Consider the following 20,297-nt stretch of genomic DNA (forward strand, 5'->3'; position numbering starts at 1 on the left):
CACCTTTAAACAAAATCGTGATTAAAGACCCAACCGGTGTGTGCCCACAGCCCCCCAGCGTCAGTACAGACTACAAACAATCCCCGGGCGTAGTCTGCTCGAGCAGTCAGGAGTTACTGCACTTCTGCAGATAGTAGGTAGTCTGCATGGGAGCTGTGTACACAAAGCGGTAGGATTTTTTTAAATGTATGTAATACACAGAATGTAATTACTGCTCTGTAAGTGCTCTAAAGTGGATCTGAGGTCTTCATCAATACCCGATATACAACGTAGAGATCACCACATGGAGCCTCCATGATAACCGGCAACAAGGGACAAAAAAACGAAATCTAAGACCTCAAATAACTCAGAGGAGGCAGTAATGGAGGGATTCATTTTGAGGTGGCGTAAGGAGCCGGCATTTCCTCCAACAAGCGCAGGATTCCGCGCCCCCGGGCCTTGGAGGTAGGAGGAGTGGAGCCGACCCCCCTCATTCCCAGAGAATCTCCTGTAAAATGAACAGAACCAGATAACGGGGTCACTGACTGAAAGAGACAGCCCGCTTGGGTATCTAACAGAAACGCTGCATGGTAATAACATGCAATCTAAAATAATCACCTCCGACCGCGCCCACAGAGTTTCCGTTTTCAGACTGATGGGGGCGATCCGTTTTTTTCTGCAGAAAATCAAATATTAAGGAAACATTTATAATGTAAACTGCACGAGCAGTCTATACTAGTGAAAAGATAGGCGGCATTCCCAGCTATGTCCCCGCTGGTGTCTAGGGAATGGATAGGCTGCATTCTCAGTGATGTCACTGCTCTCTAGAATGGATAGGCTGCATTCTCAGTGATGTCACTGCTCTCTAGTGAATGGATAGGCTGCATTCTCAGTGATGTCACTGCTCTCTAGTGAATGGATAGGCTGCATTCTCAGTGATGTCACTGCTCTCTAGTGAATGGATAGGCTGCATTCTCAGTGATGTCACCGCTCTCTAGTGAATGGATAGGCTGCATTCTCAGTGATGTCACCTCTCTCTAGTGAATGGATAGGCTGCATTCGCAGTGATGTCACCTCTCTCTAGTGAATGGATAGGCTGCATTCGCAGTGATGTCACAGCTCTAGTGAATGGATAGGCTGCATTCTCAGTGATGTCACTGCTTTCTAATGGATGGATAGGCTGCCATCCCAATGATGTCACCGCTGATCTCTAGTGAATGGATAGGCTGCATTCTCAGTCATGTCACACTTTCTACCAAGTAGCTGCATTATCGGTGATGAACGTGTAGAAGTATAATAGAACCTTATGACGGTAAGCACACACACAATGCAATACATCTAAACAGATAAGCCCTAATAAAATACTGACCTGATACCTCCTGGCATTGAGAACAATGGTTTCACTTTCACACTTCTGGTTGTTGTTCGCCTGTAGGTTGGGCAAGTGAGAGGGTGTCAGAACCACCCCATACACCGAGGCCAGAGCGCTGCTAATGGAGTAGCTGCAAAACAGAAGGCAAAAGACATAGCACGGAATGAACAGATCTAGGGGTGCACCGAAATGAAAATTCTGGTCCGAAACCGAAAATTCAGGATGCCCTTGACCGAAAACGAAACCGAAACTGCCTTTTTGCCCAAATACTTTTAAAATACTTTTCTTTAATGATTTTATTAATAATTCTTTTTCATGAATTTAATAAATCATATTATATATGGAGAGGGGGATCTGTGGGTGGCGCTGTTATGGAGAGGGGGATCTGTGGGTGGCGCTGTTATGGAGAGGGGGATCTGTGGGTGGCGCTGTTATGGAGAGGGGGATCTGTGGGTGGCGCTGTTATGGAGAGGGGGATCTGTGGGTGGCTCTGTTATGGAGAGGGGGATCTGTGGGTGGCGCTGTTATGGAGGGGGGGGGATCTGTGGGTGGCGCTGTTATGGAGAGGGGGATCTGTGGGTGGCGCTGTTATGGAGAGGGGGATCTGTGGGTGGCGCTGTTATGGAGAGGGGGATCTGTGGGTGGCTCTGTTATGGAGAGGGGGATCTGTGGGTGGCGCTGTTATGGAGAGGTGGATCTGTGGGTGGCGCTGTTATGGAGAGGGGGATCTGTGGGTGGCGCTGTTATGGAGAGGGGGATCTGTATGGAGAGGGGGATCTGTGGGTGGCGCTGTTATGGAGAGGGGGATCTGTGGGTGGCTCTGTTATGGAGAGGGGGATCTGTGGGTGGCGCTGTTATGGAGAGGGGGATCTGTGGGTGGCGCTGTTATGGAGAGGGGGATCTGTGGGTGGCGCTGTTATGGAGAGGGGGATCTGTGGGTGGCGCTGTTATGGAGAGGGGGATCTGTGGGTGGCGCTGTTATGGAGAGGGGGATCTGTGGGTGGCGCTGTTATGGAGAGGGGGATCTGTGGGTGGCTCTGTTATGGCGAGGGGGATCTGTGGGTGGCGCTGTTATGGAGAGGGGGATCTGTGGGTGGCGCTGTTATGGAGAGGGGGATCTGTGGGTGGCGCTGTTATGGAGAGGGGGATCTGTGGGTGGCGCTGTTATGGAGAGGGGGATCTGTGGGTGGCGCTGTTATGGAGGGGGGGATCTGTGGGTGGCTCTGTTATGGCGAGGGGGATCTGTGGGTGGCGCTGTTATGGAGAGGGGGATCTGTGGGTGGCGCTGTTATGGAGAGGGGGATCTGTGGGTGGCGCTGTTATGGAGAGGGGGATCTGTGGGTGGCGCTGTTATGGAGAGGGGGATCTGTGGGTGGCGCTGTTATGGAGGGGGGGATCTGTGGGTGGCTCTGTTATGGAGAGGGGGATCTGTGGGTGGCGCTATGGAGAGGGGGATTTGTGGGTGGCTCTGTTATGGAGAGGGGGATCTGTGGGTGGCTCTGTTATGGAGAGGGGGATCTGTGGGTGGCGCTGTTATGGAGAGGGGGATCTGTGGGTGGCGCTGTTATGGAGAGGGGGATCTGTGGGTGGCGCTGTTATGGAGAGGGGGATCTGTGGGTGGCTCTGTTATGGAGAGGGGGATCTGTGGGTGGCGCTGTTATGGAGAGGGGGATCTGTGGGTGGCTCTGTTATGGAGAGGGGGATCTGTGGGTGGCTCTGTTATGGAGAGGGGGATCTGTGGGTGGCTCTGTTATGGAGAGGGGGATCTGTGGGTGGCTCTGTTATGGAGAGGGGGATCTGTGGGTGGCGCTGTTATGGAGAGGGGGATCTGTGGGTGGCGCTGTTATGGAGAGGGGGATCTGTGGGTGGCGCTGTTATGGAGGGGGGGATCTGTGCACTGTTATGGGCATAACAGTGCACAGATCCCCCCTCCCCATAGCAGTGCCATAGACCGATCCCCCTACCCATAACAGCCCCAGCCCTGCTGCTCACAGCAGACTAATCACTCACTGCATCTTTATTTTACCTTACAATCGTGACGCTCCAGTAACAACTCTGCAGGCAGAGCGGAGGGCGGCGTAACGTCACTTACTCACGTGGCGCACCTGCTCCGCCCACTTTATGAATGAAGGAGGCGGAGCAGGCGCGTCACGTGAGTAAGTGACGTTACGCCGCCCTCCGCTCTGCCTGCAGAGTTGTTACTGGAGCGTCACGATTGTAAGGTAAAATAAAGATGCAGTGACTTAAAGTAAACCGCCCGCCCGCAGATGGTGAGCTCCTTGGTGGGTGACAAATCCCACATCCCATATTTTCGGCCGATATGTAACAATATCGGCCAAAATGGATTAGGTACATTTTCGGCCGATATTTTCGGCTGCCGGAATTTCGGTGCACCCCTAAACAGATCCACATCATTTGCAGCGATAAAATATGTACATTTCCATGAGGTCCTTCTCTCCCAAATAAATTGCTATGACGACTTCCGAGATTGGGGTCAAATTAATTGACTACCGAATTAATAAATTCTCTCACCACTGACTGGATGCCGTCTGTGGGCCAGACAAAAAGTGCTGCATAAAGAATCTGGCAATGCCAGAACTGGTGATATCTGGCAGGCCGTTCTCTGCCGGAGATGTGAACCTGGCCTTACCTGAACAGCACCGTTATATCACACTGGAGGTGGGGCCTGCGGGATAACTGCATGGGCAGTGTATGGAGCAGACACAGCTAGTGCCAGCTGCCACCCGACCACAGTGACCAGGATAGAGAGAAATCAAAACCTGGACATTTAACCCCTCAGATGCTGCAGTCCACAGCAGTTAGACAGAGACAGGGGTCTGACAATGACCCATTCCACACCTCCTCCAACGATGAGTGGCCATCATGGCAGCAGGGAACATAGTGAAGGCCCATAGACTCCTATTACACCCTGGTATGTGATAGCACAATGGTTAAACCACAATACAGAAGTATTGCAGTGTACTGTGCAAACAATATAAGGTTCAAGTTCCCTAGGGCAGTGTTTCCCAACCAGTGTGCCTCCAGCTGTTGCAAAACTACAACTCCCAGCACAGCCAAAGGCTGTCCGGGCATGCTGGGAGTTGTAGTTTTGCAACAGCTGGAGGCACACTGGTTGGGAAACAACTGCCCTAGGGGGCTAGAAAAGTAAAGAAAAAAGGCTAGTAATGTTTTAAAAAAAAAAAAAAAAAATTATATATATAAAAAATATTAATGAAAAAAATATTTTTGCCACTTATAAAAAAAAAAAGAGCAATAAAAACATCTATAATTGATATTTCCACATCTGGAATTCTGCAATATCATGGTATTTATACTGCATGCTGAACAATGTAAAACATTTATAAAAATGATGATCAAAAATGTTGCATGCACCCCAAAACTGTCCCTATACAAATTAGTTTACCCCCTACAAAAAATAAAAAATTTAATGCCTGGGAGGCAACTCCATAAAAAATTACCGTATTTTTCGCCCTATAAGACGCACCGGCCCATAAGACGCACCTAGGTTTTTGGGGAGGAAAATAAGAAGAAAAAATATTTTTAACCAAAAGGTGTGCTGTGGGTTTGGAACTAATGGTGGTCTGTGGATGGCACTATTACTGGGGATCTGTGGATGACGGACACTGTTATGGGGGGATCTGTGGATGACGGACACTGTTATGGGGGGATCTGTGGATGACGGACACTGTTATGGGGGGGATCTGTGGATGACGGACACTGTTATGGGGGGATCTGTGGATGACGGACACTTATGGGGGGGATCTGTGGATGACGGACACTGTTATGGGGGGGATCTGTGGATGACGGACACTGTTATGGGGGGGATCTGTGGATGACGGACACTGTTATGGGGGGATCTGTGGATGACGGACACTGTTATGGGGGGGATCTGTGGATGACGGACACTGTTATGGGGGGGGGATCTGTGGATGACGGACACTGTTATGGGGGGATCTGTGGATGACGGACACTGTTATGGGGGGATCTGTGGATGACGGGCACTGTTACAGGGGGATCTGTGGATGACGGGCACTGTTACAGGGGGATCTGTGGCTGGCACTGTTACAGGGGGGGGATCTGTGGCTGGCACTGTTACAGGGGGGGATCTGCGGATGGCACTGTTATGGGCTGGGGGGATCTGTGGGTGGCACTGTTATATATGTGCCATCCACAGACCCCCCAGCCCATAACAGTGCCATCCACAGACGCCCCCAGCCCATAACTGTGCCATCCACAGATCGCCCCAGCCCATAACAGTGACATCCACAGACCCCCCCAGCCCAAACCAGTGCCATCCACAGACCCCCCCCCCCCCCCCGCTGCCGCCAGTATACAAATATAAGATGTTATATTCATTTATTGGTTATTAAACATGTCCCCTCAGTCCTATTACTACCTTACATCCTAATCGCTTCTGTAGAATTCAGGCAGCCCAAGCCGGGCGGCCGGCGCGTCTCTCACTGACGTCACTTGCCTGCGCCGCCGGCTTCATTCAGGCACATGACAAGAGTTACGCTGCCGCCCGCCTGGCTTGGGCTGCCTGAATTCTACAGATGCAATTAGGATGTAAGGTAGTAATAGGACTGAGGGGGCATGTTTAATAACCAATAAATGAATATGACATCTTATATTAGTATACCGGAGCGGCGGGGCTATATTACACTGACTGCACCGCCCCGCCGCTATTGCCAGCCCCCAGATCCTCCTCCCAGTCCCTCCCCGAGTCCCCGCTCGCTCCTACATCGCAGCTTGCGATGTAAAACGGCAAGCATTCGCCCCATAAGACGCAGGGGCATTTCTCCCCCATTTTGGGGGGGAAAAAAGTGCGTCTTATGGGGCGAAAAATACGGTAAGTTATGGGCGCCAGAATATGACCACACAAGGCAATTTATTTTTTCATTTTTAAAAGTAGCAAAATATAACAAAAACCATCGGGTATCTCATAGCGACCCACGGAATAAATGTCATGTTTACTGCACAGTGATCATCACAAACTCCCAAAAATAATGGTGGTACTGCGTTTTTTTTGCAGTTCCTAAGTAGATTAAAGGGGTTTTCTGGGATTTTCCTCAGAATATGTCATCAGTATCTTATTGGTGGGGGTCCGACACCCGGGACCCCCACCGATCAGCTGTTTGAGAAGACCTGCACTCCTGTGAGCACCGCTGCCTTCTCTCAGCGCCGTACACTGTATAGGGGCTGTGCTTGGTATCGCGCTCAGCCCCACTGAAGTGAACGTGGCCGAGCTGCAGTACCAAGCACAGCCAGTATACAATGTACGGCGCTGAGAGAAGGCAGCGGTGCTCACAGGAGTACAGGTGTCTTCTCAAACTGCTGATCGGTGGGGGTCCCAGGTGTCGGTCTGCCACCAATCAGATATTGATGACCTATCTAGGAGGATAGATCATTAGTATCAAAATCCTGGAAAACCCCTTTAAAAAAAAAGCCAAAAGCAAAAAAGAGAAACAAAGACGTTATGGAAAAAAATGAAAAAGTTGCTGCCGAAATGGGCTTGGTCTTCAAGAAGTTGGTCCACAGGATATGCCATAAATGTCGACCATCAAGAACGGGCCCTCATTGTGCGCTTTTGGAAAAAAAATAAAAAATAAATGAAAGGAACATACAGAGGGTGATAACTTACGTGGCTTTCTTGCAGCTTGCAAGAGCGCAGCACCACATGTCGTTGTCCTCATGCCATTTACATCTGCCGAGAGAGTTGCACATTTTTATCGTTAGCCACCATCATGCACTAGTGTCGTTTGCTACTGATCTACCAATGGAAAATACACAGTCAATTCCCGCACATGGCTCACTTATCACTGCTTCTCAGGAAACCGTAGTGTGGGAGGCAGGGACCTGGAGGACCGAGCGGTGGTCGCCGTCTGTACCCACAGCTACCACTATATTACAGGATATAATGGATCAGAAGAAACCACAGACCAGGCTTCACCAAGATAATAAAGAAGAAACAAGGTGACATGTAAGGCTTCTTGGAGTTCCAGCAAATTAAAGTCAATTTCCTGTAGGATTGATGACTAGGATCACCTTTGCACGGATTGATTTTACTGTTCATTTGCTTCTAAAATGCAAAAACGTCCCTACCAATCTGCCTCTGCTGACTCTGTTGGCTCTCTGCTCTCCCTTCTCTCAGTGTGAGATACAGCAGCAGGGAGGGCGAGGCGCTTGTACGGGGCAAATGTAGGTGAAAAGGATCCAAGTATGACCAGCTCACACAGGCTGTAGACGGGAAAGAAGGCGCACACACACAGCAGTCTGCAGGGTGAAGGAAGTAGCATCCAGGACACACAGATCCAGCATTGTAAACTGAAGGAGGTCAGAAATGCATGGACGGATGAAGATTGCAGACCAAAACTAAAAAAGGGTTCTCCAGGCGACAGATCTCAATGAGACACCAATCAAAGGGCCCAATACACACACACACAGAACCGCAGGTGCAATCCCAAGAAAGCAAACTGAAACCAAAAATTGGCACGCTGCTTCTGGAATATAACAAAGTTAAAAAGACATCCACATGGTGCCAATATCCAAAACCACATGGAGGTGCAAAACCTAGTGGTATAACAAGTATTGCGGGATATAGAAGGCAAGTATAAAGAGATAAAACCACACTGTGGTACATCCACAGTATACGGACCCAGAGGAATGCACCTCCACAGGACACCCCAACACGTGTTAGCTTCCTCAGGGTCTCCCCACGTGTTGGGGTGTCCTGTGGAGGTGCATTCCTCTGGGTCCGTATACTGTGGATGTACCACAGTGTGGTTTTATCTCTTTATACTTGCCTTCTATATCCCGCAAAACTTGTGATAGGACCACGGTTTTGCACCTCCATGTGGTTTTGGATATGGACGCCATGGCCCTGATTTATCATACCCTTCACTCCAGAATTCTGGCATCAAAATGTCACAAAATAGGGCTTTTGAAACTTTTTGTTTACAATGTTTTTTGCATGTGTTCTTCACTCACTCCAGTTTTGTAATGATGAGGATGAGGAGACGACTACACATTGTACAGAAACGACATTGTACAGAACCTCCAGCTTCCACTCTGTAAAGTTAGGGCCCGATGCTGTAGCAGCTGGAAGGGTGCCGGGAGTCAGACCCCCACCGATCTGTTATTGGTGACCTATCCTGAGTACAGCTCATCAATATCTGTAGCCCAAAAAACCCTTTAATATAACTTTCTGTTACTCTAGGGAAGGGATGGCCAAACCTGAGGCCCTGCAGCTGTCGCAAAACTACAACTCCCAGCATGCCCACACTGCCTACAACTATCAGCCTACAGCAAGGCATGGTGGGAGTTGTAGTTTTACAACAGCTGGAGCGCACAGGTTGGCCATGCCTGCTCTAGGTAGCCAGTAATATATGTAAAAAAAAAAAGGAATCATCTTCTCCGTGTCCGGTGTCTGTAAAAGCTGGGCACCAATCCAACACACTTTACATACTAACTCCTCGGCTTTCAGATCTTTTGAATCAAAATGGTTTGTTGCGTCGCTGCTAGGGCTGCAGCTATAGACTATTTTTGTAATAGAGTATTATATGGATTAATCGAGCACTCTAATAATGAAAAACTAATTAACAGAATGTTTTTCTTTAAAAAAAAACTCATGACCCCCCCCCCCCCATGCCATCAGGCTCCTCCCCAGCACCATCAGCTGTGTGCCATCAGCTTCCCCCCCAGCACCATCAGCTGTGTGCCATCAGCTTCCTCCCCAGCGCGATCAGCTGTGTGCCATCAGCTTCCTCCCCAGCGCGATCAGCTGTGTGCCATCAGCTTCCTCCCCAGCGCGATCAGCTGTGTGCCATCAGCTTCCCCCCCAGTGCGATCAGCTGTGTGCCATCAGCTTCCTCCCCAGCGCGATCAGCTGTGTGCCATCAGCTTCCTCCCCAGCGCGATCAGCTGTGTGCCATCAGCTTCCTCCCCAGCGCGATCAGCTGTGTGCCATCAGCTTCCCCCCCAGCACCATCAGCTGTGTGCCATCAGCTTCCTCCCCAGCGCGATCAGCTGTGTGCCATCAGCTTCCCCCCCAGCACCATCAGCTGTGTGCCATCAGCTTCCTCCCCAGCGCGATCAGCTGTGTGCCATCAGCTTCCTCCCCAGCGCGATCAGCTGTGTGCCATCAGCTTCCCCCCCAGTGCGATCAGCTGTGTGCCATCAGCTTCCTCCCCAGCGCGATCAGCTGTGTGCCATCAGCTTCCTCCCCAGCGCGATCAGCTGTGTGCCATCAGCTTCCTCCCCAGCGCGATCAGCTGTGTGCCATCAGCTTCCCCCCCAGTGCCATCAGCTGTGTGCCATCAGGCTCCTCCCCAGCACCATCAGCTGTGTGCCATCAGCTTCCCCCCCAGCACCATCAGCTGTGTGCCATCAGCTTCCTCCCCAGCGCGATCAGCTGTGTGCCATCAGCATCCCCCCAGTGCGATCAGCTGTGTGCCATCAGCTTCCCCCCCAGCACCATCAGCTGTGTGCCATCAGCTTCCTCCCCAGCGCGATCAGCTGTGTGCCATCAGCTTCCTCCCCAGCGCGATCAGCTGTGTGCCATCAGCTTCCTCCCCAGCGCGATCAGCTGTGTGCCATCAGCTTCCCCCCCAGCGCGATCAGCTGTGTGCCATCAGCTTCCTCCCCAGTGCCATCAGCTGTGTGCCATCAGCTTCCCCCCCAGCACCATCAGCTGTGTGCCATCAGCTTCCCCCCCAGCACCATCAGCTGTGTGCCATCAGCTTCCCCCCCAGCGCGATCAGCTGTGTGCCATCAGCTTCCTCCCCAGCGCCATCAGCTTCCTCCCCAGCGCCATCAGCTGTGTGCCATCAGCTTCCTCCCCAGTGCCATCAGCTGTGTGCCATCAGCTTCCCCCCCAGTGCCATCAGCTTCCCCCCCCCCAGTGCCATCAGCTGTGTGCCATCAGCTTCCCCCCCCCAGTGCCATCAGCTGTGTCTGTGTGCCATCAGCTTCCCCCCCAGTGCCATCAGCTTCCCCCCCAGCGCGATCAGCTGTGTTGTGCCATCAGCTTCCTCCCCAGTGCCATCAGCTGTGTGCCATCAGCTTCCCCCCCCCAGTGCCATCAGCTGTGTGCCATCAGCTTCCCCCCCAGTGCCATCAGCTGTGTGCCATCAGCTTCCCCCCCCAGTGCCATCAGCTGTGTCTGTGTGCCATCAGCTTCCCCCCCAGTGCGATCAGCTGTGTGCCATGAGCTTCCCCCCAGTGCGATCAGCTGTGTGCCATGAGCTTCCCCCCAGTGCGATCAGCTTCCTCCCCAGTGCGATCAGCTTCCTCCCCAGTGCGATCAGCTTCCTCCCCAGTGCGATCAGCTTCCTCCCCAGTGCGATCAGCTGTGCCATGAGCTTCCCCCCAGTGCCATCAGCTTCCCCCCCAGTGCGATCAGCTGTGTGCCATGAGCTTCCCCCCCCAGTGCCATCAGCTGTGTCTGTGTGTCATGAGCTTCCCCCCAGTGCGATCAGCTTCCCCCCCAGTGCGATCAGCTTCCTCCCCAGTGCGATCAGCTTCCTCCCCAGTGCGATCAGCTTCCTCCCCAGTGCGATCAGCTTCCTCCCCAGTGCGATCAGCTTCCTCCCCAGTGCGATCAGCTTCCTCCCCAGTGCGATCAGCTGTGTGCCATGAGCTTCCCCCCAGTGCCATCAGCTTCCCCCCCAGTGCGATCAGCTGTGTGCCATGAGCTTCCCCCCCCAGTGCCATCAGCTGTGTCTGTGTGCCATGAGCTTCCCCCCAGTGCGATCAGCTTCCCCCCCAGTGCGATCAGCTTCCTCCCCAGTGCGATCAGCTTCCTCCCCAGTGCGATCAGCTTCCTCCCCAGTGCGATCAGCTTCATCCCCAGTGCGATCAGCTTCCTCCCCAGTGCGATCAGCTTCCTCCCCAGTGCGATCAGCTTCCTCCCCAGTGCGATCAGCTGTGTGCCACCATCCCCCCCCCCCCCCCAGTGCGATCAGCTGTGTGCCGCCATGTCCCCAGCGCCAGTGAAATAAAAATTCTTACCTCTCCTGTAGGGGCGCCGCTCCACAGCTCGTCCATCTTCTTCACAGCGTCAGGTCATAGGAGGAAAGTGCAGCGCAGTGCGGGCCGGCAAGCGCTTCACTCCCGCTCCGTGGTCACATGACACAAACTAATCCTTGATGCAAAAAATGTGCATTGAGGATTTTTTGTGTGTCGAATTACTCCATTCAATTGAGTAATCGTTTAAGCCCTAGTCGCTGCATTCACAGAAACATAACTTTTTTATTTTGAAGCTCGTTCTTCTGTTGGATGAGTCATGTCTTCAGTTGAATCATCTTTGGGTACATAAAAATTGATTAAAAACGCTAAAATGGATAAAAGTGATCTATAAGATAACCCTTGAAGTAAACTGAAGTCCAGGCAACAAGTAATATCCCTGTCAGTAATAAACAGACCTGACAACCTATCTCAGTCCTGCAACTCCTTGGGGTCGTGGAGGGACTCCTCTCCCTCTGTCTGTTCATCTAGATGCAGCAGTTGCTGCTGGTCCCTGATCCCGGCTGTATATCTCTGCACAGATGAACACCACAACGTGGATGTACAGTCGTGGCCAAAAGTTTTGAGAATGACACAAATATTAGTTTTCACAACGTTTGCTGCTAAACTGCTTTTAGATCTTTGTTTCAGTTGTTTCTGTGATGTAGTGAAATATAATTACACGCACTTCATACGTTTCAAAGGCTTTTATCGACAATTACATGACATTTATGCAAAGAGTCAGTATTTGCAGTGTTGGCCCTTCTTTTTCAGGACCTCTGCAATCCGACTGGGCATGCTCTCAATCAACTTCTGGGCCAGTTCCTGACTGATAGCAACCCATTCTTTCATAATCACTTCTTGGAGTTTGTCAGAATTAGTGGGTTTTTGTTTGTCCACCCGCCTCTTGAGGATTGACCACAAGTTCTCAATGGGATTAAGATCTGGGGAGCTTCCAGGCCATGGACCCAAAATGTCAACCTTTTGGTCCCCGAGCCACTTAGTTATCACTTTTGCCTTATGGCACGGTGCTCCATCGTGCTGGAAAATGCATTGTTCTTCACCAAACTGTTGTTGGATTGTTGGAAGAAGTTGCTGTTGGAGGGTGTTTTGGTGCCATTCTTTATTCATGGCTGTGTTTTTGGGCAAAATTGTGAGTGAGCCCACTCCCTTGGATGAGAAGCAACCCCACACATGAATGGTCTCAGGATGCTTTACTGTTGGCATGACACAGGACTGATGGTAGCGCTCACCTTTTCTTCTCCGGACAAGCCTTTTTCCAGATGCCCCAAACAATCGGAAAGAGGCTTCATCGGAGAATATGACTTTGCCCCAGTCCTCAGCAGTCCATTCACCATACTTTCTGCAGAAGATCAATCTGTCCCTGATGTTTTTTTTGGAGAGAAGTGGCTTCTTTGCTGCCCTTCTTGACACCAGGCCATCTTCCAGAAGTCTTGGCCTCACTGTGCGTGCAGATGCGCTCACACCTGCCTGCTGCCATTCCTGAGCAAGCTCTGCACTGGTGGCACTCCGATCCCACAGCTGAATCCTCTTTAGGAGACGATCCTGGCGCTTGCTGGACTTTCTTGGACGCCCTGAAGCCTTCTTAACAAGAATTGAACCTCTTTCCTTGAAGTTCTTGATGATCCTATAAATTGTTGATTGAGGTGCAATCTTAGTAGCCACAATATCCTTGCCTGTGAAGCCATTTTTATGCAACGCAATGATGGCTGCACGCGTTTCTTTGCAGGTCACCATGGTTAACAATGGAAGAACAATGATTTCAAGCATCACCCTCCTTTTAACATGTCAAGTCTGCCATTTTAACCCAATCAGCCTGACATAATGATCTCCAGCCTTGTGCTCGTCAACATTCTGACCTGAGTTAACAAGACGATTACTGAAATGATCTCAGCAGGTCCTTTAATGACAGCAATGAAATGCAGTGGAAAGGTTTTTTTGGGATTAAGTTAATTTTCATGGCAAAGAAGGACTATGCAATTCATCTGATCACTCTTCATAACATTCTGGAGTATATGCAAATTGCTATTATAAAAACTTAAGCAGCAACTTTTCCAATTTCCAATATTTATCTAATTCTCAAAACTTTTGGCCACAACTGTACAATTCCGTCCACCTTTGGGAAGGGTTAATTCCAGACCCTGAAAACGTGTCCTGGTTTTCTCAATCTCACAGCGTCCAAGGCTGCAGTCACCACACGTAGCAGCCGTGATGTGGCCCAAAGCCCCGCGCAGATTACCAGGGACAGAAGGGCTGTCTCCGCGCAGTTTGTTGGATGTAAAATTTTCCGTCCAGATGAGGGTTTTTACTTAATTTTTTTTGCCAGACAAGTATTTTTTAATATCATTTTCTTTACCATGTATTGATAATGGGGGAAAAAAACGTACGAGGGGATGAGAAGTTCCTGGCTTTGCCCCCTTCCAGTTGGAATGAAAGCTTGATATCGGTTATGTAACGGTGCAGATATCAGATGTTTAAAACGGTTATATTAATTATAATTAACTATTTTTAATTTCCGGTAGAACCCGAGATGGCGGCAGGAAGTTTCACATCTGTCATGAAGTTCTTGTTTCTCCAGGGAAAGTCTGCAAAGGACATTCACACTGCGATGTCCCAAACACTAGATAAGTGTCCTCAGTGTGAATGTCCTTTCCCTGGAGAAACAAAACCGTTATTACAGCCCTGATATCTGCACCGTTACATAAGACATCAAGCTTTCATATGGTACCAAATTCATTTTTCAATTCCAACTGGAAGGAGGCAAAGCCAGGAACCTCTCAGCATCCCCTCGTATGTAGGGTCAAATGAAAAGAAAAGCAACACAAATCCACCATTGGTTTAATGGCTTTTAAAAAAAATCTCTGATTACGAGAATATAAAGTTTAGATGTACTGTATTTTTCGCTTTATAAGACGCACTATTCCCCACCCCAAAAGTGGGGGGGGAAATGGCAGTGTGTCTTATAAAGAGAAGGTTGCCATTTTTACATGGCTGACACATACATCGCCGGCCGCTATGCTGCACAGCGCAGCCGGCGATGTATCAGAGCTCTATCGGGCGCGGTGGGAGAAGGGGCTGGAGGCTGGCAGCTGCCGTTTCGCTCGCGGCGGGGCCCGGTGCAGTCACTGTACTCCATAACACCGGGCCCCGCTCACAGCAGTCTTCATATGTAAAGATTAGTCATGTAACCCGCAACAAGTGGCCCTGCTTTGTTAAAGTACTGTAATCGTCCGTAGTAGTACTCACTATCAAGCTAGCAGGCAGGCCGGCAGCGTCACTCAGTCATTAATGAAGCTGGCGGGGCAGGAGCGTGACGCTGCCGGCCTGCCTGCTAGCTTGATAGTGAGTACTACTACGGACGATTACAGTACTTTAACAAAGCAGGGCCACTTGTTGCGGGTTACATGACTAATCTTTACATATGAAGACTGCTGTGAGCGGGGCCCGGTGTAATGGGGGACACGAGAAGACACAGAGGGGACCAGCATAAGATCCCCCACACCATCTGTGTCCTCCACAGATCCCCCACAACAGTGTGTCCTCCACAGATCCCCCACAACAGTGTGTCCTCCACAGATCCCCCACAACAGTGTGTCCTCCACAGATCCCCCACAACAGTGTGTCCTCCACAGATCCCCCATAACAGTGTGTCCTCCACAGATCCCCCACAACAGTGTGTCCTCCACAGATCCCCCACAACAGTGTGTCCTCCACAGATCCCCCACAACAGTGTGTCCTCCACAGATCCCCCACAACAGTGTGTCCTCCACAGATCCCCCACAACAGTGTGTCCTCCACAGATCCCCCACAACAGTGTGTCCTCCACAGATCCCCCATAACAGTGTCATCCACAGATCCCCCATAACAGTGTCATCCACAGTCCACCATTAGTTCAAAACCCACCAAAAGCACACCTTTTGGTTCAAATTTTTTTTTCTTATTATTTTCCTCATCAAAAACCCAGGTGCGTCTTATCATCAGGTGCGTCTTATAAAGCAATAAATACGGTAGTTTTAGATTTCGTTTCACAACTTAAAAAAAAAAAAAAAAAAAAAACTTTGAAAAGAAAATCTCAGTATTTCATTGCATCACCATATTCTCACATCCATAAACAAGCTGTAGCTTTTATGGGTACCATTGAAGGGTATATATGACTTTTAGATCACTTTTTATAAAATTTTGTTGGGGAGCACAAGTCAAACAAAAGATAGCAATTTGACCATTTACATTTTTTTCCATTGTGGCGTTCACCATGCACAATAACATTTTTTAGATTTTAACAGTTAAACATTTTTGAACACAATGATATCAATTATGTTTACTTTTTTTTGTTTCTGTATTTTTATATATAAAATTGGGAACGGGGAGAGATTTTAGTCCCCTTAGGAGACAAACACCTAATTTTATCACAAGACACGGAGGCTCCTATTGCAATAACTTCCTTTACTTTTACCATAGCAGCAAAGAAATGAACATGTCAATCACAAAAGAAACACCATAGTAACCGACTCCTCCCCCTTATCCCAGTATATATGGACTCCACACCCTGGGATCATCCTCTTTCTTTGCTGCTGCCATGGCAAATAAGTATCCTCTTTGTTAAAAAATTCTGCTTGCGATTTGTTTGACTATTTAGTGTTTTGTCTGAGCCTTTACACCATTCAAAGGTTCCCTGTGGGGTGTTTTGTTCCTCCCCATTTCTCTACATCACTTTTGTTAGTATCGGTAGTTATTTTACCTACTTTCCCCTCATTTGGGGCCGATCACCCCCAGTCCCCTGGGGCTATCGCTTCCCTCCCGTTTCAGGTTTTCACACTACCCCTTTTCATACCGGTCTTTCGCCGGTTCTTTATCTGCCTGCACGTACCCGTCCCGGCCTAAATCTCGCGACGCACGGGATTTTCTCCCTCCTCCTAGGTCTTCATTGCGCTTGCTGCGGCGGCCGAAGTCTCGCGATTCGCGAGATTTCGGCCTCCAGCACTTCCAGCATCGGCGCTCCTATCCTGTACTACGGCCACCTGAGATCTCGGCCTTTCTCCTCAGAATCTTCGCGCCGTTTCCACGCTCTTGCTCCGGCAGCTCCCACCTTTGGGCTATGGGCTCCATGTCCTCAGCGTTATCACAATCCATCTCCCAGGCCTTATGTGCTCAGCCCCCTAGGGCCACACAGGATCCAATATTGGACACTTAAAGGCCATCAGCCTCCAGAACATTTAGAACCGATGGTAATCCATCACATGACCACGCGAAAAAGAGCCTGCGCACGACAGGCAGAACGCTCTCGTGCATGGAAAACGGCCAGGACCCTGCCTGAGCCACTATCTGATTCTGACAGAGAATCTATTGAGGAGGCTCAGAACGAGTCACATTATGACTCAGGGGAGGAGCTTGAGGACGTCGAAGTTGATCCTCTAGATTTACTACCAGCTCCTATTCCACCCACGCCTACGGTTGCCTTACAAGAAGGCCAGCCTATGCCAGGCGACCTCATGGTTGATCCTCTAGGCGTCCCTCTCTTTAATCCTGATGAGCTACATCATCCCCGATCAGCAGAATGGCTTCCCGCCACCCATGTAGCACAATATTTAGAGGAGAAAATCTGTGCTCCCTTAAGTAATGAGTCCCGCAGTAAGTTGCGAGCGGAATGTCCCCGCCCTTTGATTCCCAATAAGGTGTGTGAAACACCGACAGTTGACCCTAAGATGGTTCGATTCCTCACCAAAACAAAGTTCAACCCGAAAAAAGGGCTTGATTCAGCTTTACGTGCAGTTCAGGATAAACTTCTGGACATCACGGGCCCTCTTGCAAAAAATTTCGACATGGCCGAGTCCGCCAAGGCAGAGGGTAGACTGGTGGACCCCGTTGAATTAGGAGGATGGGTCCAGAGGGCCATTTGCATTGCGGGCAATGTAAATACCTCCTTAGCCATTGAACGGCGTAAAGCCATCTTGATGAAGGTGGAGCCTAAGCTCTCCAACCTTGCTTTGTCCGAAGCGGGCAAGAATGCTCAGGGCCTCCTATTCGGAGACTCATTTATTAAAGAGCTGGACAGATATGTTGGGGCCTTTACGGCTTTAGACAAAGCCCAGACATCGATGAAAAGGGTTTTTAACACCCATTTTTCCAACAGGGCCGGCAGTTCTAGGGGCCGTCTGTCCGGCCGGTCCGACTTCCATTCCCGTTGAACGGGAAGAGGCTCCTTCAACTATAGATCCTCCCTTCAGGATACCAGACACCAACCTTCCTTCTTCCCATCCAGGGGCTTTTCAGGACGGTCCAGAAGTTACCGTGGAGCCCCCTCCTATCGACAACCAGTTGGTGAGTGCCCCCCCCGTTCTACCGTTGTTTTCTTCAACAGGTTGTGTCGGGGGGCAGACTCCGTCTCTTTTTCAATGCCTGGTTCGAGATCACCTCAGACCGGTGGGTGTTAGACACCATCAGGGGTTTCACTATAGATTTAGTAGCCCCTCCAAGCCTACTGCCAGCCCCCAGACCCATTCTATTGACCGGGTCGTTTCAACTACAGCTACACAGAGAACTAAAGGAACTCGTCCTCAAACAGGCGATAGAACGCACTGCGCCTCATTCAGCTGCGGTAATCAGTAGTATGTTTCTGGTGCAGAAAAAGGGTGGCCAGTTGCGCCCAATTATCAATCTAAAATCCCTCAACTCTTTAGTCCAATATCGCCATTTCAAAATGGAGGGCATCCATCTTTTGAGAGACATGCTCCTTCCAGGCGATTGGATGGTCAAACTGGACCTCAAGGATCCCTATCTCACGGTCCCGGTGGCACCGGCCTCCAGAAACCTGCTTTGCTTTCCTTGGGGAGACCAGCTTTGGCGCTTCACTTGCCTGCCGTTCGGTCTCTCATCCGCCCCTTGGTGCTTCACCAAAGTAATGAAGCCCGTAGTGTCTTGGCTCCGCAGCAGAGGGGTACGCATGATAATTTATCTAGACGATATTCTTATCATTGCACGGAGTCCGTCCCTTCTACACTTACACCTTTCCATGACCACCAGCCTCCTCTCCAAGTTGGGTTTCATCATAAACCAGGAAAAGTCATGCCTCAATCCAACAACTTCTATAGAGTTCCTGGGATTCAGGATAGATTCCTCTTCCTTGACCCTTCACCTCCCTCTGTCCAAGGTCCGCGCTATTCGCAAAGAACTGCGACATGCACTACTTTGACCCCAACTATCATTACGACACTTGGCACGCCTAATAGGTCTCCTGGCGTCGTCCATCCAGGCCATTTTCCCGGCCCCCTTGCACTACCGAGCTCTCCAGAGGCTCAAAATTGCACACCTCCGGACCGGAGCCACATACTCAGACATGGTCACGCTCGATTCAGAGACGAGCTACAATGGTGGATCCAGAATCTATCAGTCTGGAATGGCAAAGCCCTGTTCGGTCCCCTACCGGATTTGATTATAGAATCCGACGCCAGCTTACACGGCTGGGGAGCACATTGCAACGGGATATCCACCGGAGGTCCTTGGTCCCCCGAGGAGTCCCGCCTCCATATAAATGGCCTGGAATTACTGGCAGGGTCTTTGGCGATTCGCAGTTTCGCCAACGGCACAGTCACGACCTGTATCAGACTGCGGATGGATAACGTCTCCGCGGTCCGATACGTAAACGGGATGGGCGGTACACGTTCGTCGGTTCTTACTTACCTAGCTCAAGATTTCTGGGAGTTCTGCCTTACCAAAGGTATCGTGGTCATAGCGGAGCACCTTCCTGGCCTCCGCAATGTGGTAGCAGACTGGAATTCACGTTATATTTCGGATTCCAGCGATTGGAAGTTAGACGAGGGGGTATTCCTAACTTTATCTTCTCACTGGGGTCCTCCATTGATAGACCTATTCGCGAACCGTTTGAACGCCCAGACTTCCAGGTTCTTCAGCTGGAGACCGGATCCGCTAGCGGAAGCGGTAGATGCATTTCTGCAACAGTGGGGGGGAGCACTGATGTATGCGTTTCCTCCTTTTGCTTTAATCCCCCGAGTCCTCCTTCAAGTCCAACACCAATTAGCGGATCTGATCTTAATCATCCCGCTGTGGCGGTCTCAGCCGTGGTTCCCACTACTTCTGGACTTGTTGGTGGATTTTCCAATCCTCCTCCCAGATCTCCCCTGGCTCTTGCGGGACCCTTTGGGAGAACAACATCCCCTCATCCGGACAGGCGGGCTTCGTCTTCTCGCTTGCAGGATCTCGGGTGTCCCATCTCGCTGTCTGGAGTTTCGGACACGACTCTTTTCTTATTGGAGAACGCATGGGCTCCAGGAACTAGACAGGCTTATCGCTCCGCCTGGGACTCTTGGGCTCGCTGGTGCGGAGAAAGGGACCTGGATCCCTTTCGAGCTCCTATAACGTCGGTTTTGTGTCTTCCTTATATGACTTAGGTAAGGCCTATCGCACTATTAATCTTTACAGATCGGCCATATCTTCCCGACACGAGGGTTTCGAGGGTACTCCTGCGGGTCAACATCCCTGGGTGTGTCGATTGCTGAAGGGCTCTCGCTTGTTTCGTCCCCCCAGACCTCGTTTCTCTGCGACTTGGGATGTGGGGTTGGTTTTAAATTTTCTGGTTTCTTGGTCTACTAATGACCAATTATCACTACGCCAGTTATCAGCTAAGTTAGTTACGCTGTTATGCCTCATTTCTTGTAAGCGGGTGTCTGATGTCCGGGCTTTAGACTACGATGCGCGGTCTTTTACACCTGAAGGAGTTTTATTTAACATTTCCAGACGCACTAAGACGAACATCCGTTCAGTTTCTTACCCCGCTTTTCCTCAGTCCCCACAACTGTGTCCGGTTGCATGCCTTCAAGAGTACGAATCCCGTACGGCTTCTTTACGTGTCTCTGTTTTTCCCAATCTATCTCTTTTCGGAGACCCT

The 20,297-nt window shown here is 50.3% G+C and overlaps 1 protein-coding gene across 1 annotated transcript in view; it reads right to left on the minus strand.

Annotated features, from left to right (window-relative positions):
* Nucleotides 1-221: 221 nt before the first annotated feature.
* The window catches only part of MAEL (maelstrom spermatogenic transposon silencer), a 73,352-nt gene continuing 53,276 nt past the window's right edge, over nt 222-20,297 (minus strand). Inside the window, exons 10-13 of the mRNA XM_040421740.1 lie at nt 7,014-7,076; nt 1,349-1,481; nt 598-655; nt 222-487 (exon numbers count right to left, since the gene is read on the minus strand). Coding sequence (XP_040277674.1) covers nt 372-487; nt 598-655; nt 1,349-1,481; nt 7,014-7,076 — 370 coding nt within the window. The 3' untranslated portion in view covers nt 222-371. The remainder of the gene's footprint in view (nt 488-597; nt 656-1,348; nt 1,482-7,013; nt 7,077-20,297) is intronic.

The sequence above is a fragment of the Bufo bufo genome, chromosome 3, assembly GCF_905171765.1.
Source record: "Bufo bufo chromosome 3, aBufBuf1.1, whole genome shotgun sequence".
NCBI classification, from domain to species: domain Eukaryota; kingdom Metazoa; phylum Chordata; class Amphibia; order Anura; family Bufonidae; genus Bufo; species Bufo bufo.